This window comes from Buteo buteo, chromosome 12 (assembly GCF_964188355.1).
Source record: "Buteo buteo chromosome 12, bButBut1.hap1.1, whole genome shotgun sequence".
Taxonomy (NCBI): Eukaryota; Metazoa; Chordata; class Aves; order Accipitriformes; family Accipitridae; genus Buteo; species Buteo buteo.
Genome location: NC_134182.1, coordinates 4,790,254 through 4,816,830, shown reverse-complemented (window position 1 = coordinate 4,816,830; position 26,577 = coordinate 4,790,254). Strand labels below are relative to the sequence as shown.

Here is a 26,577-nt window from a genome sequence, read left to right as displayed (position 1 = left end):
ATTTGATCCTAGACCTCTTTTTAGCTATGCAATATTTAGGGCAATTGCACCTTTTTTCTTTTTTTTTTTTTTTTTTTTTTTTTTGGCGTGGTTTAAAGTTATATTCTAATTAAAGGGTGGATGTTACCCATTTAATAAACAAAGAGTAAGAAAAAAGGCATGTGTCTTTATTGCTAGCTGCATTTGGACTGTGGCCATGTAAACTGAAGTAGTCCTTCCTCTGTGCCATTGCTACACGACAGATTTATCATGCATAATGAACCTAGTGTGCATACACTAATATGCTTAACCTATGCATCAAATTGCAGTGGAATTGGCCATACCTTCCTGCATTTGCTACAGTGTAATGCTTCTGTTTTCCTACCATGAGCATTCACGAAAGCAGAATATGAGCTCAAACACGGACGTAGTCACAAAAAAGAAATTGCACATTGGTTGTACAATGTGCAATGCACACTTCATTAGTTATTTTCTGTGAGTCACGTATTAATGTGCCCTAATTGAATTTATTATGTAACGTAACATGTATTGTATTATGTAAATATAACATTGAAAATGTGCGTTGGTTTGGAAAGGCACATTAGTAATCCAATTAGAGCAGAAGCCATATCCATAGATTTGCTAGCAATCAGCAAAGTATGACTTTGTTTAGATTAACTCTGAACATTCATTGTAATAATTAGTCACCAAATATTTTTCAAGTTAAAGGTTAGAAAAACACAAAAAAGTGAGAACGGTCTCATTGCTACAGTTACTTTTCATAAAATTATAAATTCATCTCACATAGGCAATCAGGTTTATACCGAGCCCGCGTGCCTGGTTGTATGGTCTCCACTGCTGCTAAAGTCCTTTCAGTTGCAAGTCAAGACATGACCGAAATACAGGTAAATGGTTGTAGTATACCCAAATTTTCACCCGCGAAAGCTGGGGAGGAGAAAAGACTAAGCGCCAGGGCTGATGCCGTGCTATGAGACCAAGCGCTGTGCTGACAGGCAGCATGGCAGTGCATCTCTGGGGCCGTCACCGACAGCTTTTGTGTGATTCTTGTACCTCTCCTGTCTTCCACCAGTAACTCCTGCTGCAATCAGAGCTGGCAGTTGGGTGACCAGTTAGTATGTACACGTCAAAGACGCAGAAATATCCTTTGCAACAGACCTTCTTTCCATTTTCAGTTGTGCCTACTGCTGCGTGGCCCCAACCACTGCCTGAAGTACCTTTGTGCGTCTTGCTAGCGGTAATGGGAGTTACTTGTGCAATGCCTCTTCCACAGGGAGACGGGCAAACTACAGCCTCGTCCTTCAGAAACCTCCGTCTGCAACTGAGGTCAATGAGATTACTCCTCTGAACATCTATAGTGCCTGAAGGACATCCTTCACATTGCAAGGAAATTAAAAGCTATCTGAATTTTTTGCACAAAGGGAGAAGTGTGTTTGCAGATGGGAAGAAACCGGAGAGAATCGGATGACATCTCACTGTGGCTCCAAACTTTGTCCAAGACACACGGGGAAGACAAACCCCAAGAAGTAAATGTAGCGACTTGCCAAACACTACAGGTTTCACAAGAAACTGTTCCTTGTACCCATTTCTGCCCTGAGCTCCAGGGGAAAGGGAAACCATCACTTGAATTTGGTCATTGTCCTTTATTAATTTTCACTTAAATTTTAATTCTCATCTGCAAGGTATTAGTACACGGTACCTCCTCCCTTCTCTCTGGAGGTCCGAGCAGCTCATGCCTGTGCAACCATTGCTCTCACTACGGGCTGGCTCACAGAGAAGACCTAAGTCCTGTAGCTTTTTGCTGCTCCCGAATGCTCTTCTCAGGCTCAGATAGCAAAATACCAATTTGGGGCATGGGGTCTGAGCTCCTGCCTGTGCTGCCTGTACAGCTGCTCAGCAGGCAACTGGGATGTCTGGGTCTGTGCCACCTGGGAGTCACTGGGGCTGTTTTGCAGGGTGGTGCAGAGGGGGTTGTATCAAGGAAGATGAACTTTTAAATCCTAAGTTAATTGCATTCTGTCAAGGCTGTCCAAAAATAAAACCCGAGGAAAAAAAACCTATTTCAAGAATGTAATACAACTTCCAAGTTACCTGAAAAGAAAGTGCAATCTAGTGCAGTGTGCTTTCACTGTCCCACTCTGTTCCTTCAGTTTCCTTCTGATTTCTTGTGCTTCAGCCTGTGTCCGGGTATTGCAGGTATCTGCTTTGTCTGTGAAAATGAAATACCAGGAGGAATTGCACTTGGTGCAACTGGTGCATGTTTAGGGTTTAATTCACAAAAGGAACAGGCTGCCCTGGGGAATCCTGAGTTGGACCATGCACAATAAAAGAGAGGAGTTACATGCCCAAGTCTGGCAAGTTTAAAGAGAAGTTGTGATTAAAAAAAAAAACAAAACCTTAAGAAAGAGCAGGGAGGTCTAGGAGAGACTGATCCCAAATCTCCTCTTGGCTCATGTACTCAAGCAACGGGTGCCCAGGTAGTTCTAGCAGGCAGAAGAGTAGAGATTTGGAGATTGGTTTTCATGCGTCCTTGAAAAATACTTCAGCTACTGAATATGAGGGAACTGTAAGGCCACCCCTTGTCAGATGCTCCCCAGTGAGACCCAGCTCAGTAACCGTGCCCCGAACCGTCTCATAAACTGGCCTTGCTGACTTTGACGGGTTTGGGGATTTTTACAGGGCTTAGATACGAGCCGGGGGTCCCTGTGGTTGAGTTGTGTCAGCTTCGGTGGATACCTGTGCTGCAAGAAATAGGGGCACTGGTAGACAGCTGGGCATGCACTTTATACGCCTCTGAGGCTAACGAGAAGCAGCATGGAGTTTATCAAGGATCTTGGGAGTAAAGAAACATTAGACCTAAGTCCATAGAGTAGCAATCAGATGCCCAAATCCCTTGGGGAACCCAGCTCTAGCAGCCAATCCAACACCCCTGGAGTCAACAGGAACTGCAAAGGGTCCTGCAGTGGCACCACTGTGACCAATGGTACCAAAAAGAGTCGGAAACTTTTAAATCGTATTACAACAGACTGCGTGTCTGCCTTTGACTGGACTCAAAAGAACTACAGAAATAGCTGGGGAGGTATGTACAATTTCGTATTACTTCACTGTATTTCCTAGGCAGGAATAGGTAGTTTGAAAACAATTTACAAACATTTAAACAGGTCCCTAATCATAGTTATACTATTTAACCTTTAAAAACAACTTACTGAAAAAATAAACCCCCTTAATTTGCAAATTTGTTATAAAAAAAATATAGTTCTTGAGCTCACAGAATGTTAATGCATTCGAACATGTTTTTATGAGTAAAATAATAAACCTAAGTAATTCTGCTGTGGCTTGGGGTCCTATCTATTCAAACTCCTAAGTCCTTCGGGACAGAGCCTGTCTGCCTCGATTTATGCAGCACTACACACAGCGGGGTCCGTTCTAATGAGTAATAGTCCCCAGGATGGCAAGTGTACCAAGGTACAACCCTAAGAGAGGTCTAGCTGCAAAAAAAAGATTAGAGCCCCATTCACACTCTTAATAAACAAACACATAAATCATCATAGTTAGAGATGTACCCCTGGGGGTAATCCTGAGGGAAAACAACATGTTTTCATCCTTTTGGTTCCCTGCCTCTGCTGTTTCCACAGATGTCCCCCGAGTCTCTGGAAGGCGCCTTCCTGAGCTGGGTCTCTGCAATCAGTCTGAGTCTTTCCCAGACCATAACCTGCCCCTGCACATCCTGCTCAAATTTATCCTTCAGTGGCCTTCAAATTACGCTCACCGAGCACTCTGACCTCTGCCTGCTTCTTCAAAGGGCCACTCAAACGTAGGATCTGAGACGGAGTGCACAGACAGACAGGCACTCAGACTCATGGACCTTAGGGAGTCTCTCTGCCACCAAGGAAGCTCCTGCCAGACGAATGCCTCTTGAATGCGGTCTCCGTCATGCCACGTACTCTTAAGTATGAGTCTGCATCAGCTAGAAACAGAATACAAACATCATTGCCTGTTTCTGGCCAAATGCAGCTTGATAAAAGCTGTGACTATGTTTATACACATCCATGTGTGATGGTTTATCTGTTGCTCTGCTTCGTTCTCCTTTAGGCAAAAGATACAATCACTGCCATACTTCAGCTGGCAGGTGTGCAAAACCTCAAATTAAAAGTTAGTTTTCCAAGGTTAAATTCCAAAGTGTTTTGCGCTACTACAAATTTAAAGGAAAGCAAAAATGATGGGATACTCCCAACCCATGCAAAATGAAGTAAGTAAACAACAGAGTAAAATATCTATATGAAACTTCATGGAAATATTTTCAAACATTTCTAATATTCCTAGTTTGTTTTCATCAGCTTTTTCAATTTATTCAGCGATCAACGTAGTACTCATGGTCTTGCCTATAATTTCCCAAGCAGTTTTCAAGAGCAGGCCATTGTGGCTTCTCAGACTTTAAGCTTAAGTCTTATTTCTTGCTGGAATCAGCAGAAGCCTTTTTATTACCTTCACGGCATTAAAGGAGTGGCCTAGCACAGAGAATTTAGAGAAACGATCCAGAGCTGTGCATATATTTCTGGAAGAGATTTGCAGCAATTCCTCTGCACCCATTTGTCATGCTAAACTAGACCCTTAGACCAGGTTTGCTTCTGGTTCTTCAGCAGTTTGGGCTAGCACAGGTTCAATATGTCTTAAGACAGCAGCAATTGCCTATGGCCAATTATGACTTAGTACCAATGCTTTGGGGGAAGCCAGCTTCTGGGGGAGCTCCAAAGCAGTGCTCTTCTGTATAACCTACACAATCAGATTTGTGGGGTACAAGTACAGGGTTGGGGCCCCCAAAGAACTGCAAGGAAATAATTTGCATGAATCTCTGCAACAATATTGCAGAAGCAAAAGATGCAAATTTAGGACACCAGAGAGCCTACATTCATTTTAGCTACTTATTTTCATGTAAAAGTAATGAATAAGCATTTCAGTGGTGATGCAAACATTTGACACCAGAGGTGCATACTGGCTTTTCTTGCATTAAATGAAGTCAGTATCAAAGCTGACAATTGCCTGTTTTCAGTTATTCAGTAGGTAGGAACAGTTTTGCACATTTTAACATGGTTCTTGATAATCCCTTGACTTTTAAGAGTTAGGTAGCAGGCAGAGTTTCACACAAGACTGGCTAAAAACCATCATTTGTAGTCAGGGAAATTCAGCCCATTCGATCCTTCACCACTAAAGTCAGTAGGATTATTCAAGTGAAGCACAATCACCCTAAAGCTGGTGTAACTGCAGTCACCTACGTGTATGTTATATACAGGCTTGCCATGAGGAATTGCTGAAGAGCATCGAACACAAAATTCAGGGCCAGATCCAGACTTCAACAAACTGTGAGATACCGGTTTAGCCAAACCTTACCAACCCCAAGTTGGAATCTGGAGCCGAACTTGCCCATTTTATGCATTTTAACAGAGAGTTTGGGTTCAGGCTATGTTCTGAAGAAGAACATGTTGGGTTTGACACCATCCTAACCATACACACCATCCTTCTATAGTTGCATCAGATTCTGCATCAAAGACGTCCAAGTCTCTTCCAAAAACCCCTTTGGGGAAAATCGTAACATTACGGTAAAGATGTTACTGCATATTAGAGAAGACTTATAAAACCCCCAGCAACTAAAATGCTGAACGCCCAATGAATACCAAGGCTGTCTCTGAATTTAAAACTTTCCAGTAACTTACAGTAATAATCCCACCCTAATCGCCATTTTATTTTTATTAAAGAAACAAAAGGAATTTCAAAAACTCTACCTAGAATCACTCGTTTCTGCCAAGCGGTTGTTCATGATGGCTAGAGCACCCACCCCTGCGGAGAAACCATTTTGTCTCGTATTGATACAAACGTTCCTCGGGTAGCCATTGGCCGTCTCGGACAACTGCTTTTGCAAAATGGCCAGGGAGACTTTATTCGATGCCGTGAGATCCCTCATGGAGATCATCTCTCCAGAGAGCCTCCTCCCCTCGGTGTCACTGTCGTACTGTCCATCAGCATCTATTGAGATGTTATGTCGACGCAGGCGGGCTCCTGGGGTGATGGCATTGCGACGTCCGAGGCGGGCACTTGATTTATGGCACTTTGGGCAACATCTGCATTCGAATTTTTTCAACACCCAGTTCAAAACTTGCTTGATTACAATTGAGATGACATTAAAAAGAGAGTATATGCAACATACCCCCATTAATATAAATATGAAGTTTCCGAATCTGTATAATCCCTGATTTTGGTATGCAGCGTTTTGGCTGCTTACCAAATCTCCAAAGCCGATGGTGCTGAAGGTGACAAAGCAATAGTACAAGGAGTCAACGTAGTTCCATCCTTCCACCGCCGTGTACATTGCGGAGGCGCAGCAGGAAAGGGTAATAGCAAAAATTCCCAGAATCAGCATCACGTGGTAAACGGATGGCTTCCACCCCACGAGGCTGCCCACCCCGGACATCGCTGGCCCCCTTCGGAAGTTGGGAGGTAGGAGACCGCTTCTTCGCAGCTGTCTCTCATGGCACGCCTTCATGATAAACGCCAGGAGAGAGATAATGCGCTCCAAGAAGAGGTTGAAGAAAAGGATAGTCCCGGCACACCCAAAAAGGCCATACACGATGAGGAATACTTTTCCAGCCACGGTTGCTGGTGTGGTCATTCCAAAACCTAAGGTGTGAAGATAAATGGCTAACGTTAGTGACATAGTTTTTCATGCATACGCTCAGGACATATGTAACCTAATAAAGGTCCCATCTCACTGCACAAAAGGAGCGCTATCTCCAAGTCAGCTTAGGCCAACAGGAAACTGAGTTTTGTAAAGAATGAAGAAGGCACCAGAAAACTCAACGAGACGACTAAAACTCAAGAGGGAGGAAAAAATCCTCGCAGAGATGAAAGGCAGCGTATTAACAGAGCAACGCCGCTCTGTAAAAGCAGGTGGAAGCATTCCTGAGCCCAAACCTCTTTGAGGTGGGATGAGGTGAGGCCATTTCTCTGCTCCCACGCGTGTGAGCCAGCATGGCCTGATGGAAAAGTTTAAGCTCTCTGTTCACAAGCTGTAACCCAGTGTAATGCTTTTATCAAGGTCTGATTACACCATTCTTGCTGAGAAGTTTTCAGGTTGTATTAACAGGAAAAAAAACCAACCACCTCCCAAGTATCAAAAATTGTTTTAAAAATAACAGCACTTTGAAGTCTTAACCAAATCCCAACTGCGACTACCCCACCTGGTATCGGCACAGAAGGAAGGAAAAGCCATCGGCAAGATACCCACACTGCGGAGCTGCCTGGCAGACTGGGAGCACTAGGATCTTGCAGACTGATAATTACAGCAGTGAAAAACACTGCTGCACAGTTGAATAGAAAAATCAGAGTATACAAACTCTGGAAAGATCCAGCAGCAATATTAATTCACCGCTTCTGTACAAGAATTGTATTTTGACATTACTCCTACACGTAATTTCATATGTAAGCAGTAATGCCTTGTAGCTACAAATGCTTAAGTAACAGCAAAAGTGATCTTAAATTTGCATGCAAATACATACAGTAAGTTTGCTCCACATTATTTGCTGATACCAGTTATTTTATGAAAAAGAGTTACATATATTTCACATATTATCTCAGGGAGATTCTTCTGAAACTCAGTTCTGCAGGTATTGCCCTTGTTCTGCTATTCTTCCCTGTAAAACTGCTCGGTGGTTCAGTCAAAAAGCGTACTGATGGGATTGAGATGAGTGCTCATGTCCCATGAACAAATAACCACATATAATTTAAATGAATGGTTTGTCAAAAATCCACATGCTGAAATTTCTTTATCCTATTGTTCCATGAAAATGCTGAGCAGGTAACATATTCAGGGAGGCTAATATCAACATCAGACCATATCAGTGAAAGGTTGTGAAGAAAAAGGAGCTACTTTTAGCATAGAGCATAATGAAATCATTAAATCCACTTTATTATCATGATGCACCTTTAAACAGCAACAGGAAAATATTTCCTACATATAATGAGTTGAAATTGCTGCTTGAAATCTTGATTTATATTTGTAATGGCTCTATTTTTCTGGGTAATATATTTGTGCCACCTTTGTACTTCGTTGATACAGAATTTCGCATTTGTGGATAAAAGAATGTAAATGCTTCTGACAAGTAAACTTGGAAATACCTTTTCAAATGACATGAAGGTGCATGAGGAAAGAGGTGGTCTACTTTCACAACAGATGTGGCATGCTTGGAAACATCTGTGTGCCAGCAATTCGGACTATACTGCATCATCAGTATCTTCACACTAGAAAAAGTTTTTTCTGTAGAAGACAGTGAAAAACTTGCAGAGTATTATCAGAAAATAACAAATTACCAAAGAGGTCATTACATTTTGTTTCCCGGACCCATCGTCTCTCCATTTTGTTGTGCTACAAGACCGTCTTTGAGCAGATCCCACAAAGCCTGCCCTGGGGTCTCAGCCTTAACACGGGGGAATGGGAAGCTCTTCTCAGTTCCTCCTCCTCCTCTGTGGGATGAAGCTGTATCTGGGTCAGGCTGGCTGCTTGTGGGACCCTTCTCATTTGATGATGAATATCCACTAGTGCCTGGTCCCCAGAAGAAGCCAGGGAGCCTGTTGCAGTTGCCAGCTAGGGATACACGGCCAGCTCGTTACGGAGAAGGCATCTGTTCGCCCATGCCTTGTCAGCGAAGTATTCAAACATGTGCTTCACAGCAAGCATGTGAACATCACCATCAAAATAAATGGGTTTATTGTCACACATATGGCTAGGCACATTTATTAATTAAAAAAAAAAAGAGAGGTAGTGACAGTTTGGATCAAGTTGTAAATGTGCTGAAGCATTTTAGTATTTTCTGGTGATCATTCATGAGAGGTGGTGAAGTTTGATATTTCTGATGCGGTTTGTTTAAGCAAGATTTTCTGAACCATAACGTTACCAAAATTCAGTATGTAACTATGCAAGGTGAAAGGACCCAGCACAGCAAGGAGAGTGCTAAGAAATACATAAAACAGGCAAAAAGTAAGATCAGCCAAACATAGTAACTTCAGGTCAACAGCTAGCAGATAGAAGTGCACTCCTGTACTCTTCCTTCATTAGCCGTGTTTGTCCCTTCGGCACCACCGGGACCACGAGGGGTTAGTCCTGGTATGTTCTGTACAACGCCTCTGAGCTCAGCCCCTGCTCAAGGCTAAGTACATCATGACTCCTAGACGAAACAAATTCACCCAGAACTGCCTGTGCTTCTGAGACAGTACAAGGAAAGAAGCACGACGGTGCTTTGCATTCTTCACGGCCCTGACGCGTATTGTACAGGTACCTTGGGGTTGATTCTGTGTGGCTCAGACACAATATTTCAACGTCCCTCATGCTAATTCTGCCCCACTCTGACCCACCACTTCGGATACAAGATCCCTGGCAGCATTAATTTCAGCTGTTTGATACTTCTTCTCCCCAAACAAACAGGATTAGCAGAGATGAGCTGATAAAAACTCTCAGATAACACTTATCCTTCAGCAGCCTCTCATGGGTAAGTGCTGGCAATTAATGAGTCCTTCATCCTGACTGGCATAATAGGTTTTGTGGTTACTATTCTGCTCACCTGGATTTTTGATTTACTTAAGCTGGTGATGGATTCAAGAGGTAGTGAAACTGGACAAACTTGTGGTATGCTTCCTGTGGCTCTTGCTTTCTATTCTTTTACCCCTTTTCTTATAGGTAAAAGAGATGGTTAATGCCAGAAAACAAAAAGAAATAGCAGTTTTAGTACCTGTGAGCTCTTCTCTCAGGCCAATTGATTTGGCAATTACCTTGTGCTACTGTATTTTGAGATTAAAAGGGGCAACAGTTTTCCAGTAAAGCTTTATTTACCCCAAGATGGAGAAAAGTTTTGGCCACCTCAAAAACTGAACACAAGAAAGTCTTCCAGCCTTTAACACGGCATCGTGTGCCCCTGCCTCTTTCAGCCAGCCCCTCAGCTCTTCTTATGCAAGTGTTCTGCCATGGGATTTGGCTCATACAGCAAGTCAGCACAACTGAGCAATCATTTTAAATACCAGAGTGTAACAGCACTTAGATCATGAGAGTAGTATCAAGTCTATACCATTATATAACTATAATGCAGCTACATTTAAAGGAATCAAAAGAAACTAAAATTGTTGAATATAACTTTTTAAACAAAAGTTTTCTCAGAAATAAACAAAAAAACCTATAACCAGAATGCTGCCTCCAGAGGGAAAGAAGTTCTTGCAACATGAAGTCTAAGCTCTTACAGGACTGGTCCCCAAGAGATGGGGTTTACAGAACAGAGACAGATAAACTAAGAGCAACAAATTTTGTTTCATGTCTGTTCTATACTTGCTTTACTTCACGGCTTTCCAATAGTCTTGGTTGATCTTTATATATTTATGACTAACACGTGTACCATAGCAAGGAACAAAACATCATATTCTGAATTCCCAATCTGGGTTCTGGTGCTCCCGTCAACCCCTTTTCTACCTGTTAGCATTTCATCATTATTGTCCCTGATAGAGTCATACCTGTATATTTCACAACTACCTTTTATTTGTTCTATAGCTCCTCACCACCTAACAACCAGACACAGTTGCCTTGGATACAGGGTCACAGCTCAGAGCCGACAAAACCGCCGCAGATGGAAAACTTCTGCTGCATCCAGTGCTTTTACCCAACAAGTGAGAATACTACGAGGCAGTTCTTCCACCTGACTTTACGTTTTCAGACTACAAATGAAAAACTTACTTTCCCTTTAATATCTTTGTCGGTCTGCTTTATTAAGATACCCCCCTTTGGGCTCAAACAGTAAATTTTTTTAGAGCTTTTCCACTGCCAGAGACTTTAATATAGAAGTTGCTCTGCAATCACATTTGATCTTATTTAGATTACTATCTGGAATCATAGAATCATAGACTGGTTTGGGTTGGAAGGGACCTTAAAGATCATCTAGTTCCAAACACCCCCTGCCATGGGCAGGGACACCTTCCACTAGACCAGCTTGCTCAAAGCCCCATCCAACCTGGCCTTGAACGCTTCCAGGGATGGGGCATCCACAACCTCTCTGGGCAACCTGTTCCAGTGCCTTACCACCCTCACAGTAAAGAATTTCTTCCTAATATCTAATCTAAATCTACCCTCTTTCAGTTTGAAGCCATTACCCCTTGTCCTCTCACTACATGCCCTTGTAAAAAGTCCCTGTTTGGCTTTCTTGTGGGCCCCCTTTAGGTACTGGAAGGCTGCTGTAAGGTCTCCTGGAGCCTTCTCTTCTTCAGGCTGGACAACCCCAACTCTCTCAGCCTGTCTTCATAGAAGAGGTGCTCCAGCCCCCAATCATCTTGGTGTGCCTCGTCTGGACTTGTTCAACAGGTCCATGTCCTTCTTATGTTGGGGGCCCCAGAGCTGGATGCAGTACTGCAGGTGGGGTCTCACCAGAGCAGAGTAGAGGGGAAGAATCACCTCCCTTGACCTTATGGTTACGCGTCTTTTGATGCAGCCCAGGATACGGTTGGCTTTCTGGGCTGCAAATGCACATTGCTGGGTCGTGTTGAGCTTCTCATCAACCAACACCCCCAAGTCCTTCTCGTCAGGGCTGCTCTCAATCCATTCTCCACCAGCCCATATTTGTGCTTGGGATTGCCCTGACCCATGTGCAGGACCTTGCACTTGGCCTTGTTGAACTTCATGAGGTTTGCACAGACCCACCTCTCAAGCCTGTCAAGGTCCCTCTGGATGGCATCCCTTCCCTCCAGCGTGTTGACCGCACCACACAGCTTGGTGTTGTCGGCAAACTTGCTGACGGTGCACTCCATCCCACTGCCCGTGTCGCTGACAAAGATATTAAACCACGAACAGCAGCAGTCTGTCCGCTAATGCACACTGGCTAATGTGTGCGTTATGACACTTTAAGTCAGATCCATGCTATGTCTGAAGACAGGAGATACCACTGCAGTTTTTAGGGCTGGCTAACCTGTATCATACACAAGCTTGCAGTCCTTGGTGACCCATGTACTAGAGCAGATACCCCATGGAGAAAATACTGAGTGACTATGCAGCTAAGGACTGACTCCCATAATCAATCTATCTATCTACCTACCTACCTATGTCTCTTTTTTCCCTAACTCCTATGACTGTTCAGTACATAAAAATGGGCATACATGCACCCAGTCCCCCAGGGACTGTGGGAAAAGATGCCCAATCTATTCTGGGACCTGAAAGAGCACCATGATAAACTCAATGAATGTAGTTAAAAACCATCCAGGTGACCACTATTGCTCCTTGTTACATCTCCCACCACTGAATTACTAGTCAGGTGTTTGAGACAACTGCTACACAAAAGGAGCCACACTGCCAGAACAGAGCCAGGAGATGATTAATTGAACATTAAGGAGTTTCAAGGAGCTGCAGGCAATTATTAAAGGCTTTCCACAGTACCAATTTTATTCTGTTTACACACAACTGTGATCAGGTTATTGGTTATCCAAAGCGCTGCTACACATAACATCAGTGAACACTAGAATCGATCACCCTCAGCATTTCTCTGCTGTCTGTGATTTAAACCACAGCCTAAAAGGTCATGGCCACATTTTCATTCCTCTTTAAAGTACACTGTTTTGTAAAAAAGCTAATAGAATTGTGAGCCTAAAATAGCCTAAGCTTCCTTGAAAAAAAAAGTTATTAAATTGGCAACCGTGACATTAAATAACTAAGAGGCAAAGCTAATAAATAGTTGTTAAGTTACCAGGTGCATGTGAAGGGTATAAAACGAGGCTGAGAGGTAACAATATTTTTCTGTAGAGGTGAATGACAAAGACAAACCTAAAATTATGCCCAACAGCGACTTAGGTGAGGATGAGAGACAGGACTGGGCAGCAGCGCCTTGTGCCCAGGGCTGGGAGGTGGCAGGGCAGCTCCATCAGGGCAGGGATGCCAGGATACCCCAGCTCCTCTGGCAACCTGTGATTTCTGCTCGTGGGCAAGGGGTTTGCACTCGTGGGCATCCCTGGAGAGCAGCAGGATGCTGTGAGGGGCTGCCCCGCGGGAATGGGGTAGGAGGTACCTGCAGCAGGGAGCGGTGTGATGGAGAGGGCTGCGGAGGTTACTGGAGGCACTGGTGGCTGTGATCCTGGGATTGAAGAGGGGACTTGGGTGCTCTGGAGAGGAAATTTTGGAGGGGAGAAGGTGGGGAAGGATGTCCTCTGCTAGGAAGGGGACAGGTCAGATGGTCAGGGGCTAAGAAGTTGCAAGGAAACCTCTGGGTTGTGAAATCCCCTAAAGATGGGAATAGGAAGCCTGACCCAGGAGATGGGGTACTTGCACGTGGAGGTGCTGCTGTGTGTGGCTGGTACCTGGCCACGTCGGGAGGCAGGTGAGGAGGGGACCCATGCCCTATGGAAAAGGCATCCTGGGTGACAGAGCCAGAACAACGTATTTAGGGTGAAGGATATGCTGGACCTGAGAGGAGTAAGGGCGTTATCACCTTGACAGGGGTCTAAGGCATTGGGGTACCCCCTGAGATCCCCCAGGAAAGCCGACAGGAGTAACCTTCTCAAAAGCTGGCTGCTCATGTACGTTTACCTTCTCCTTGCAGCACGTCTCCTGAGTGTGTTTTTCTACGCTGACACCTTCTAGTTGAGCTTTCCAAGAAAGATCTTCAGTTTCTAGTGAGTACTCAGCAGGCACATTTATCAGCTCAAGTGGCCTAACTTTTGTAAATCTGAGTGATAAATGACCTTAAAAAGAGAAACACTAGGGCTTCAGCTTCACCAACGGCAGCGGTACTCTTGCTCTATTCATTTACCAGAAGTTGGCAAGCTTTTTTTCAGAGTTGTACTGCATGTTGCCCTTTCTGTGCACAGCGTGAGAAGAAAGTGCATACCAAAGCCTAACCAAACAAGCCCACCCTTGCTCACTACTAAATGCCATTATCATAAAGACGTATCCCAATAAATACAGAAGGAGGCTAATCATCTGCTCTGGCCAAGCTGCTTTGGCACAGAACCAAGCCGAGGAAGAAGCAGAAGTGTCTCTAAATCAGTTTTATGGTTCGCTTGCTGGGGCTGGCTGTTCCTTTATGCATCTTGTACAAGGAAACAGGGACTGACTTGTGCCAAGCCAGCAGCAGCTCTGGTGCGAGGTCTTGCTAAGCAGCCCCCCCCGAAGAGGGAACACATGGGGAGGGTCATGGGCTTGAGGTTTGAAATCTTTGGCAAGCTTACGTTTGGGTTTTCTATTGCAACAGAATACAGTTTCTAATGAGGGACAGGGGCCCTCTCCTAGAAGGAGATGATGGAGAATGAAGCTCAGAGAAGGAGGAAAATCAGAAAAGTACAAATTCAAACTGAACAGAGAAAAAGAAAGTCAGGACCTACAAGCTGGCATTATCCTTGCTGACTCTCGACTGTAAAGGGATGGGGGTGCCCTGTGGTGTGACAATCTTCCTTCTCTATTAACATATTGTTCATAAATAAACTTTCTTCCAGTGCCTCAGGTTTTATTGCTCTTATAAATAATATAATCTTCTTCTCTGCTAAACTCTTGGGGCCAGACTCTGGTTTACAGTCATAAAAATCAAGACTGAATCTATTTTCTTATGCTACCTTTCTTGGGCAAATCTTAAGCAAGATGATACTAAACCCCCTCTTGTTTTGTCAGTTACTCTGCCCCTTGGCACAGCTGGGGTGCTCTAGTGGCTTGTTAAAACAGAAAGGATACAGGTTAGTGTTGGCTAAATTAGTGCTAAACCACCTCACAAAGGAAGACTTCCAGAAAAAGAAGGGGATGAAAGCAGGATGCTCTTTCTTTTGGTTGCAGCCTGTCTCCTTGTGAATTGATCTAAGCTAGCCCAGAGCTGCTTCTTGTGGCTGCCTCCACACCTGATGACTGCACGGTCCTGTCTCTGGTTTTCTCTCCTTATCCTAACAGCTGGGGAAAACCATTTTGCTATAGTATTTTCTGAAACAGTGGTGGTGTTAATAATGGAAAAGTATAGCCCACATGCTCCTCAGTTGTTTAAGTTATATTACTGTGGAAAAACTCTTCCTTGCATTAGAGGCTAAGGGTCATCAAAATCTTGCGTTAACAGCTGTCGGGGCCGTATCAAACCCCAGCTCACGTTCCAGGTTGTGTGCAGAATCATCTGTCTTGGCTCACCACACTACCAAACCTCAGCTGAAACACAGAGCTTTCTGCGACACTATCAGACAAAGGAAACATCCCTGCATTTAGAGGAATTATTTTCAAAAATCTGCAGAAAACAAAAGCACTGATAACCAAGAAATACACAAAGTCTGTCTCAGTAAACACAGATATACATGAAGGTATAGCTCATGGACCCCAAAAGTGGCCAATTCCTCCTCTCTCTCAAGATGTGCCCAATATCTGAAGCCACACACTGCCATCTCCTCTGACCTTCCTACAGTCTTCATGTAGCTGATGATATGATTCCAGGTGAACATTGTTTTAAAAGTTGATTTCTCTTGCAATATTAATTCTTCATCCTTTAAAGCTGCTTCCATTCTTATTTTCCTATGGTTTTTGTGTGGATAACTGTGTCTCTAAGCAACACCCTAACAGGAAAAAAGCTTATTCTGTGTCATTTCAAAGGGACTGTTCCAAACATTAGCATTCACACCTGCTTTTGCTGTTTATTGAAACTTGCAGTTGCATTTCAGATGCCTGAGTAGACCCAAGATTGTGCAAAATTTTTTTTCTGAAGTGCAAGGAAAAAAGAATAATGGCATCCAAATGTTATATTCTTGAGACATTATGGGCTTCAAAAGAATACTTGCACGTGTACTGCCACTCCAGTGCCAGTACATCTCACAATACTTCTCCTTTCAGGCTAAGAAATAGTATTATCTGAATTTCGCAAGCAATCTTGGGTGTATGTCATATTTCCCCACATGAGAAGTCTGATAAAACAAGATGTCACTCCTGGGCTTTCTAAGCCTTACAGATGGGAAAGGCTGTCAAATGGTTAAATCACCGGCTTATCTTTTGAGTGGGTTAAACAACAGACTTGCAGCATGTTTTTCTTCTGCCTCTGGTGTTTGTGTAGGTAGGTATTTAGAGAACATCTATTTCTTGATAGCTGTTTCAGCTCTTCGGCTCTAAAAAGAGTTAGCCTATAAAGATGGACCTATAGGATAAAAAGACCCTAAACATACAAATGTATTTTCCACTGTTTGGCCAGTTTTTTTCCAAATCTCTGTACAAACTTCTACAGTCACAATTTAATGAAAAAGCTCTGATAAATCTACCTCGACTTCTTAATGGTTTAAATATGCCTTCATGGGTCCCTTATTTCAAAAAGTTCCAGCTGAAAGCAAAGCAGCAAATTCTCAAGTATCTTTTTGGTCGGGCAGCTGTTCTAATTCATTCACGAAGGCACAAAGACCTAATTTTAAGTAACTGTAGTACAAATACAGGGTGACAGGGCTGCTGACTAAGTTACTTCTCAATTTAAAATTTCTGCATTTAACTCTTCCTTCCTTAGTATGCATTTCCCTTGACTACTTTTAAATTTAATGATACTGAACAACTTTGCCACTTTATCAAGATCATTTTGAGCTTTTGATTTTATCTGAGATTTTCCTGGTCCTTGCAGCTCTGCCAGTAGCAGCTTTTGTAAATGGACAAATTATTTTATCAAACAGCTTCTTTCTGCCCCTCTCATTAAAGTCACAATTTAGATTTAAGATCTTTACACCACAGCCATTTCCAGCCCCAAAGGGCTTAAAGTAGACTTGACTCCATACACATTCAGCACAAATGACACTGTATTTTTTATCCTCAGAAGATAAATACATTGCTTGCACAATACTCAGTCTGAGCAAAGAGATGACAGAATATTCAATAATGAATAACCAAAAGGATTTTATGTGGGTTTCTTTTTAATTGAAATTTACTGAATTAGTTTCTCACTCAGTTCTCACGTGGGCAGATTTCCCCTAGTTGCTGTTTCTGCCGTGATTGGATTTGCTTGCATAAGACTTGAGAATGAATGTGAACATTCAGTCCATCATTTCTAAAGGGGAAGAGGCTGCAGTGGTACAAGCTCAGAAAGGTCAAAATTCCTTGAGGAATCACTGTGGGGCTACAACTGTTATCAAGGTATTACTGCTTTTTTCCTTAATGAGTAAGGACACTTACTACGGGTTTTTAAACACGAGCAATAGCAGTGCCTCACCCATATAAGTAATCCCATACGTTAACATCAAACTGTTCAATTTCTTATTTTATTCCACTCCAAAGCTTTAATTACTTGAAAAGGCTGCTAATGCTTTGCCTCATCTAATGCAATTAGATTCAATTTTCATTCTACTTCTCATTTGATTCAAGAGAGACTGCATTGAAACCTTCTGATGTCTACAGCCAGGTATACCACCCATTGCCATCAACAGACCCACCGAGCTCAGGGAGATGTATTACTTAACAGTAATGACAAGTGCTGGCAACATCAGACCTACATTTGTTTTATAAACCTAGTGTGCCAATAAAATAGGCAAGGTGGGATTTCCTAAAGCTCTGTAGACCGGTCTACTATTGACTTCAGCAGAAGCAGGCTATTGGGGAGATATAAAACTAAACATATTTGATTTGTTTGGATTGCTATGCAATTGCCCCTTAGATTATAATTCTGTTTGTTACTTAAGTGTTTCTATTCACAAAAGGTTTTGTTATCACTTCTAAGATTTATTGTGCTCAGGAGGACTTTCACGTTTCAGATGTTCACCAGCATGAACCCTAATCTTTGTCCTTACCCATCTTCTCTCAAAATGCACCCAGATATGCACTTGGTGCTGACACACTATGGAAACTGTCTCTTTTCATAAAGGTAAGCAAGGCTTATATGCATCATGGGTACAGGCTATGTTTCCAATAATATCGAGCTGTCTTCATACTAAAAATTGCAGATGAAATGTTCCAAGTTGGTTTTCTGTTGCTCTAAACCTGATGCTACTATGGCAAGAGGTGAAATTCTCATTGACTTCAACAGCTGCGAAGAGAAGGTGATACTGCATTCATTAAAATAAATTACATCATTGTATTTTCCAGCACACCACCAGGAATGGATATTGTTATGTGAAGTTAATTGCCAACAGATCTATCCTATAATTGTTTTCCTCTTCTCCCCACGATGAAGAGCAATTAAAGTTCACATAAAAGCAAGACGGTGTGCTTGCAAAAATGATCGATCAGTAAAAGTGAGAAAAAATGATAAAGTGTGTATGATCTGTGTCAAACGGAAGACAATCGGAGAAGGAAGAAATAGTTAGACTGAAAAAAGAAATAAGGGCCAGTAACAGGATTAACACTAGGGAAGAGGGACAGGTGTGATGAGGAACAGAAAGAAACTGTAACGCTTTACTTTTTACTTCTTTGGTAGTTATTAACTTGAAAGACTGCAAAGACATCAAACAAATATTCAAAATTTAATCAAGCACACAAATCATCAGTAGAGGAGGGCCTGCTAATTGGGAGGAAGGCAGCAGAAGCTGGAGAAATTAAGAGTGCCTGGGAAAGGCAGGTGACCGTGGAGCATTAGAAAAGCTGTAAGAGAAGGAAAGGGATAATACCCCCAGGAGAGCAAAGGGGGAGAGCAGAGGCTAGGGACTGGCCAGGCGCCATGGGAACACAGCCCGCAGGGTTTCAGGCAGGATTTGGATTTATGAGCCTGCAGAAAACAGGGCAGCTGATAAGCCCAGGAATTATGATCCCTCACTGCTATTACAGGTGCGATAACGGATTTACGGGGAGGATGCTTAGGAATACAGACCGACTGGCTGGAGCCACGTGTGTCACCTCTGCCGATGGAGAGCTGTCAAAGAGGGAATTTGGCCCACCAACGTTTGGTTTTGCAATCACATCTCCAAGCTCTTCTAAATGCACAGGGAACCGAAACACAGGTTATTTGCTGCCCAGCAGGACAATCCCTGAAGACCAGACTGAATGTTGTGCCAAGCGGGAGGTACGTACCCACTAAGGAGACATTGCTGCTTCAACCACCCGAGCGAGAGGGACCCTATCTCACGTGATGCTGGGCAAATTCTTTATTCCCTGATGTTACAGACGGGCTTTGGTTTTTGGGTGACTGCTCTGAGATTCTGTGGTGCTTGACATTCAGTTTGGAGAGCCCAGGTTTCAGTGCTCCAGCGAAGCACCCCAAACTCCACAGCCACACCAAAAAGAAGTGCGATCTGGTTGTCCGCGACTTAACTTCTCCGGCCGTAAAACAACAATTAGATCTCCACTGTACTGATGTTAGTGTTTTGAAACATTTGGTTTCATAGCTAGGGTTTAATATTTAAGAAACCTCTGAAACTCTTAGATTAAGTAATCTGAGCTGATGTGCTCTGTAGAAATCTCTCAGTTTAGATGACCGAAGCACAGCAATAGCTTCATTTTTTGGGTCTGGCATAACCCTACAGGGACAGGTAAACCCTAAGCAGTACTGAGACTGATTAAAATAATATTTTCAGAAAACTTTTTCTCTTTTAAAAAGGGCTGTATTTAAAGTACTGGGGTTTCTCCCTCCTGCCTTCTAGAATAAAAAACCAACAAATTTAGGATCAAAATTATTTCATCACAACCCTTCAGCAGGGACACCTCAAGTCACCCGTGTAATTACATGGATGTACTCCAAGTAGAGCTTCCTATTGCTGCTCTCCACTACAAGAAGGGAAGCTGTGATTTAGATTACTTTTCTGCTCGGAGCACCCAACCTAAGCCCATACATTTAGGAAATGCCTATCAGTGGTACCCAAAGAAGTTAATACTCCCATGCAGCTACCCCAAGTAGAAAACATTGCTATTGTGCCAGGTCTTCACCTGAGGAAGATGACTCTAGGATGACTTCTCTCCACAGAAATATGCTGACCGTTGACCTGCTGACCTCTGAGCCTCTTGCTCTCTGTTCTTTGTCAAGACTACCCAAGTGAGAAAATAACTTTCGGAAATCTACCGGCACATTGATCAAAACATCACACGCGCCTAAGAAATTGGATCTGGCCGCAGCAGGCCAAGCTGAAACACACTCCCATGCTGCCTGCAGACCGCGTACAGGATGGCAAAGACAAATAATCTGACACTGCAGCTTAATAATACTGCTTGCTCCTCCAACTGCTTTCTCGTTTGGGTTTTGTTTGGTTATTTTTTAACTTCGAGAAGGTCAGCTCTGGAGGCAACTGCTCCCTAATTTGAACCCTCTGCAAAAGCTGCCTGTGCAAGCCTCAGAGAATTGCAGAGCCCTTTAGAAAAGCATAACACTGATGCTGATCAGGTGCACACTCTGGTGTGACTGTCGCCTTTTGGTTTGCGTTGGCCGTATGGACAGTGAAACTGCATTCACGGAGAGCAGAGAGCCAGAACCTTCCCCAGCTGCAGCTCAAATTCATATTCTGAAATACAACAATGAAGAAGACAGGACAAATATATTTTCCACTTAAAGCCTTCAGACCATCTTGGCTATTTGTGGAATTTCTTGCCAAATTACCATGTGAAGTGCTTGCTCTCAGGCAGGCTCGCTCCCTGGCTCCTAGCAGTGCAGTCCAACATCTGACCATGCACTTGCCGAGCTGTCCAACAGTCTTTTGCACATCACTTCCATTGAATTACGGCTTTCAGCACACCTGGACCTCCAGATTTTCTCAAAAGACTATGACACAGAGCCAGAGGGTATTTTAGAAGTGAGTGGTTATGGTACCTAGGTTGTGGAGCACCCATGGAGATGATGTGCTGGGTATGGTGGGTCCCTACAGAGGACCCAGGGAGAAGAAGGTCTCACCCAACCAACATTCCAAGCAAGGAGAGAGCAGCTGCCGGGAGCTGGTTAGTTAGCTGGTAGAAAATACCAAATATTATGTCTCTCGTTACGTGGCCTTTCTTCACGCGGTTTCAAAGCCCCACCTCTCATCTCACCGCCTTATCTCTTTGAGATAACCCATCCCTTTGGGTGGAGCTGTCAGTCCACACAAATACTGAATCATTTAACAGGATACCTCGCAGATAAGGAAAGGATGAACGGTCCTGCTCACACCTATACACTGTGCCCTAAACACCTGTAACCCTTGCACAGCTGTACAGAGGGAAGATCTTTGCACCTCTTCTTCCCAGCGGCCCTTCTCGAGCACCTGTAACCCCAACATGTTCCATCCCAAAGCAACGCATCTGCAGTACAGGTGCTTTTTAAAAATATTATGTTGAAAAATGACTTTTACATATTGCAGTACTTCTTTTGACCTTGTTTTTTATGGTATGGATTTCGATAAAGCAATTGTATCACTTGATTTCTAAAACATGTACTTACACATAAGAAGCTTAAAATCCAAATTTAGTAAGTGGATGTCTCAACATGTTTTACTAGATAGGCACATAATGTTTATTCTAACATTTAAGGGAGGAAAAAAATCTGGTTACAGAGTCTAGACTCATGGACTGAGTCAGAAATCCAGAGCTTCAGGCATCCCAGAGCTGCCTGATGCACTAGGCAGAATGAATCTGTGCTACTAGAATATGGGGAAAGCTATGATGGATTATGCTGTACTCTGCAACATTTTAGCAGGAAGAAAACTGGTCTGAGTGATGCTCTGCTTTCAGTCTTTAACAAAGTGCTGGGAACTATTTGTGATTTTCATTTGGGGAAGGAAGGAAAAAACTCGACTGAAAAACAAAGTCTACTGCCAGTTAGACCAATGAGTCAAGAATAAATTTCACCTAACTGCTCTTTAAAGAAATCAGAACAATAATAATAGCGATTGCCTACAAAAGAATACCTTTTGGAGTGCAAAATAATGACTGAATAAATGGTGTAGACTGACAGCAAGCAATCAGAAATTAGACTGAAGGATTTTCTTATATAGCTCTGAAAATCGAGATGTGGCTAATGAGAAATGGACTCAACATTTCATTATGCAACCACAAACAATGCAATAATAAAAAAATGAATGCCCAGAGTGCTATCGAGGGGGTGTTGTAAGCCACTCGCTTTGTGGGCTACTCAGGAAAACGCTTTAAGATTAGACTTAACATTTCATTTTAACTCTCTCTCCCATTTCTTAAAGACCCCACTAACATGTTTCTCACCCAGAGGGTTTGATTACGTCCCTGTGTAATTAGGGAAGCTGCAGAACTGCAGCCAGGGAAGTACAGGACACAAAGCACCTCAGGAAGGCTTGCAGCTCGGCTCTGCAGAAGCCCTGCTCGAGGAAGGTGGATGGAGCAGTTTTCTCCAAACCCCACTGTGCCTAACCCTTGTGTTCACAGAAGGACGAAGAGTCGGAGTCTCCCTCCCTCTGTTCAGCCTACACGAACCCCAGGAAAACTTGCAGCCCTGTCCCTGGGTGACTGTATTTCGATGCCTACCTATGAAGGATTTAGTGGTTTTATTAAAACCAGCAAGAGCACAGCGAGGACTTGAAAAGACCCAGCGAGTTTTCTGTACGTTGGAATCCTCTACAGATTAAAGGCTGAGTAACCCGTGGGTGATTTACCCTCGACAGACATGGCATCTACGTGCTGTTTGTTAAGCAGTAAGAAAGCTTTCCGATGCGTCACTAGGAGAGGAGCGTGTTTTGCTGGAGTAATAAAGTTGCTTTGACACATGTAACTGATGAAGCTGTTGAGGAAGGCGAGCTGTTTTGACTCTAGATGTCTGGTAGTTCTTGGCGAGGTGGAGTCAAGGCAGCATTCTCCTTGTCAATTAAGTGTGACACGAAGGCAAGGGAAGTTGCTCTGAACCAGGATCATATGGTATGGGAGCTGACAGTGGAATCAAAGGTACTCCAGGTACATAAAGGAGCTGACTGGGAGGGAACGAAGGGACCGTGAAGGAACGGCTCTGGAACTGCTCCCCCAGGCGACACGTTGACACCTTCCATTTGGTGCAGCTCGGCACCCCGGGCACCCCGGCACAGCGGCTCTGCCATGGCCTTCGCCGTGCCCCAAGGCACAACTCGGCTTCGCTTCGAGCCACCTTCTCCTGCATCTCCTCGCTCAGAGCAAAACCCTGCTCCACAGCAGGCTCGCTGAACTCACGCAAAGTAGTGCGAGTAATCCAGGAGTAAGTACTAGCAGGTAGTATGCCAAGAGAAGGTACTACTCAGGGGAACGCTTGGCAGAATCCGGCCTTTGCTGCAGCTGGGGAAAAACACTCTTCAGCCTCCATCTCGCATGTGAGAGACGTAGACATTATTGGCTATAAAAAGAGATTGGTGCCTTGGTTGCACTACAGGAGTGTGTGAAAGAGAATTCTGGGTTCAGCCATTTACACCTGTCAAGATTGCCAAAAAAGCCCTGCTGAGTTTCTCATTCCCTCCTCCCAGGTACAAATGACTGCAGACAGGGCAATGGAGTGGAGATGCAAACAAACGCTTGCAAATGAAGGGGAAACATTTTACATTTCAACAACCACGGAGAGGAAAAGCCAGGGCTGGCGGAGGAGTGAACGGATCTGTGTTTACATGTCACCTGAAGATTTTCTCTGTTTGCTACAGCAGGTGTAAGGAAAGAGTGGGTTTGTTAATATACCGACTTTTTTTGTCCATCCATTCAGGTCTGTTGTAATGAACCCTTAAAAATATATGCTCTTGTGATGAAGAAGGCCTAACGCTTAATTAAAATGGTGTTTTAATGACTGGGTTATTGAATGTACTTGAAAAGGGAAAGTTAACTGAATTATTCAATGCAAAAAGTAACAATACTTGACAACATTGCTGTAGTCACCATCACGACTCTATTATACAGATTAGTCACTATTGATAAAACATTTTCTGAACCTAATGAATGTAAGTGCAATAACGAGCGGTGCGCTTCTTCCTCTCTAATAAAGGGAAAGCGTGACACTTATGCTCAGAAGCCCCAAGACAACTGGCTTGTTACAAAAGTTAAAAACTGGCAGAGAGAGAAAATCCGTAAAGATCTTGTGTCCCCAGGGACAGGGCTTCCCAAGCTATACTCCCAGAGCAGCAGATAGCCACGGCTTTACCTCAAGTCAATCTCCCACACGGCAGTTCTTAATGGTATTTGTAGTGCAAAAAAAAATTCGAGTAAAAAAAGTAAGAAATAGTAATTTTAGAGTACAGGAAAAAAAAAAAAAATTCCACCCCCCTAAACTCACCATTTGCTCATAAAGAGCTGCTCTTCCTCAACACCTACCAGAGAGCGAGTCACCGCAGACAGCGGTAGCCAGAGAATGTGCATTTCGGCACAGCTAGAAGACATACGGCTTCGTGGAGCTTCTGCCTTTATTCCCACACGCACCTTAACTTTGCCAGCAGTTAAAACCAGCACCGAGTGCAGCGGTGGGGCACCGCCGAAGCCCGGGCTATCGCCCCAGCACCCTCGGTAGCCCGCTGCCTCTTCCCCCCCCCCCCCCCCCCCGCGCCGCCTCTCCCGGTAACGAGCCGTTCGACCACCGGGGAGGGCTGATGGTGCTCGGCGGGCGATCGGCCCCGCTCCCTCCTTCGGGCCGGCGGAAGCCCAACCGTGCAATCCCTCAACCGGCGGCGGCAAAACTTTGCCGGGGAAGGGACGAAGCTCCCGCCGCGACCGGGTCAGGGGGTCCGGCGGCCCCAGCGGCAACCGGAGCGGAGCCCAGCGCCGGTCCCCGGCACCGGGGCGGGCGGTGAAGGGACAAGGGGACCCGGCCACCCCTACACCCCCCCCACCTCCCCGGCGGCTGCATGAGCCCCGGTTGCCGCAGCAACGCGCCGGCGGCTCTCCCCAAACTTTGGTCGCTATAACGACCGCCCCGCGGCCGCGGCATCCCCCCCGGCCCCGGTCCCGGTCCCGGTCGGGCCGTGGCTCACCTATGGTGGAGACGACGGTGCCCACGAAGTAGAAGGCGCCGGGGAAGTCCCAGCGGGGCCGCAGGGCGTCGACGCGGATGCCCGCGGCCATGGCCGCCTCGTAGCTCCGCAGGAAGGCGCGCAGCTCCGGCAGGCTGATGTTGAAGATGCGGCTGAAGTTGTGGAGGGTCCGGTTCCAGCGGAGCTGCGCCGCCGCCTCCGACGGGCTCTCGAGGGCCGAGAAGACGGTGGCGCCGGCGCTGAGGTACGCCGCGATCAGGGCGGCCAGCAGCAGGAACCGCCCGTTGTCCTCGTTGAGGGGCGCCAGGCGCCGCCGGCGGCAGGAGCCCGCCGCCCCCCGCGGGGGCATCATCCGGGCCGCGGCGCGGCGCCGAGCCCCGGGCGGCGACGGCGGCGGCGGCGGCTTCTTCGCTGCAGGGGCCGCGGCTCTGACTCATCCCCCGGCGGGGCTGCCCGCCCGGCTGGCGGCGGTGGCGGCGGCGGCGGCACCCCGGGGCCGCCGGCCTCGCCCGCCCGCCCTCAGCCCGACGCCCCGCGCCCCCGGGGCCGTGGGCTGCTGCGGCCCCGGCCGGCTGGCTCTGGCCATGCGGGGCGGCGGCGGCGGCGGCGGCCCCGCCGCGGGGGAAACCGCCGCGGGGAGGCGGAGGCTCCGAGCGGCGCCCGGTCGACGGCGGGCGGAGGGCGGGAGCGTGCGGCGCGGCCCCACGGGGAACCGCATCCCCGGCGGGAAGGCTCCCCACAAGGCCCCCCAAGATGATGCCGCTGCTGCCGCCCGCCCGCCCCTCCGGCCGGGGCCGGGGCGCCGGTGCCGCGCCCCCGGGGGTGCCGCCGGGCCCGGCCCGGGGGAGGGACGGGGCGGAGCGGCCCTGCCTTGCCCTGCCTTGCCCTGCCCTGCCTTGCCCTGCCTTGTTTTGCCTTGCCCTGCCTTGTTTTGCCTTGCCCTGCCTTGCCCAGCCCGCCCCGGCTACGCCCGGGAATGGGGGGGACACGGCAAAGGCAGGCTGCTCCCCCTTCTCCATCATGGGTGCGATGCGCCTTGCCGTTGCGGAGGGTTGGTTGGTTTGGTTTTGTTTTTTTTTTTTTTTTTTTTGTAGCTTTAAAACCTTCTTCTCCGTGGCCGGCGCCCAGAGAAGTGGCTTGTGAGGGAGCTGGGGGTGGTCGGTGGAGCGCTAATTAATTAATTTCAGGCGTTTCTAAGCGCACCCGTTGGTGTTTCTCATCTGACTCCAGTCTCCGGGCTGCACAAAGTTAGACCCAAGAAAATGATAAATTTTGGGTTCGGTGCCAAATGCCCATTCAATCTTAGCTAGTGTCTGAAAGGTGATTTTTTTTTGTTTTTTTTTTCCCAAGCCGGTGGATTCTTTCTTTGCTGTTTGGCTTGGAACAAACACTATATCCTTTCTTATCCATTAGGCTGCAGCAAGAACTGCAGTCCTTTCCTGTGAAACTTGTAGTAAATAATAACATTCATATTTAAAAAAAAAGAAAAAGAGAGAATCCACACCGATAAAGCCTTGCAAAGAGGATGGGAGTGATGCCAGTCCTGCAAACGTGTGTGCAGGGGATGGTAACACGTGTAGGAAAGATCTGGGCTTGGAAGAGCAAATACTCCCCGCAGTTTGCAACTGCCAGTGCCAGTCTCACGGGAGTTTGTTCCCTGGTTTATGTGGGTTTTTTAACCTAGGTTTTATATTTTTTTGTACAGCAAAATCCTTGCTGCCTCAAGGTAGCTACTTGATGCCTTTTAGCAAATGG

At 45.5% G+C, this 26,577-nt stretch overlaps 1 protein-coding gene across 2 annotated transcripts; it reads right to left on the bottom strand.

The window, feature by feature from the left end:
• Positions 1-1,909: 1,909 nt before the first annotated feature.
• Positions 1,910-25,174, bottom strand: KCNK12 (potassium two pore domain channel subfamily K member 12). Of its 2 annotated transcripts, XM_075042004.1 has the most exons (3): positions 24,823-25,174; positions 5,778-6,669; positions 1,910-2,206 (listed from the first exon to the last, which is right to left on the bottom strand). In XM_075042004.1, exons 1-3 carry the CDS (start codon positions 25,172-25,174, stop codon positions 2,170-2,172), a joined length of 1,281 nt encoding a protein of 426 aa, XP_074898105.1. In that variant the 3' UTR covers positions 1,910-2,169. The 2 variants fall into 2 exon arrangements, with proteins under 2 accessions (XP_074898105.1, XP_074898106.1); XM_075042005.1 differs by lacking the exon at positions 1,910-2,206 and having other exon boundaries at positions 5,558-6,669.
• Positions 25,175-26,577: the final 1,403 nt, after the last annotated feature.

Bases quoted from the DNA above. Each gene is read 5' to 3' on its own strand.
- KCNK12 (XM_075042004.1), bottom strand. From the start codon at position 25,174: ATGATGCCCCCGCGGGGGGCGGCGGGCTCCTGCCGCCGGCGGCGCCTG. The intron at 6,670-24,822 runs GTGAGCCACGGC...TTCACACCTTAG, and splicing joins CACCGTCGTCTCCACCATAG to GTTTTGGAATGACCACACCA. The intron at 2,207-5,777 runs GTAGAGTTTTTG...TCATTTTCACAG, and splicing joins GCAGAAACGAGTGATTCTAG to ACAAAGCAGATACCTGCAAT.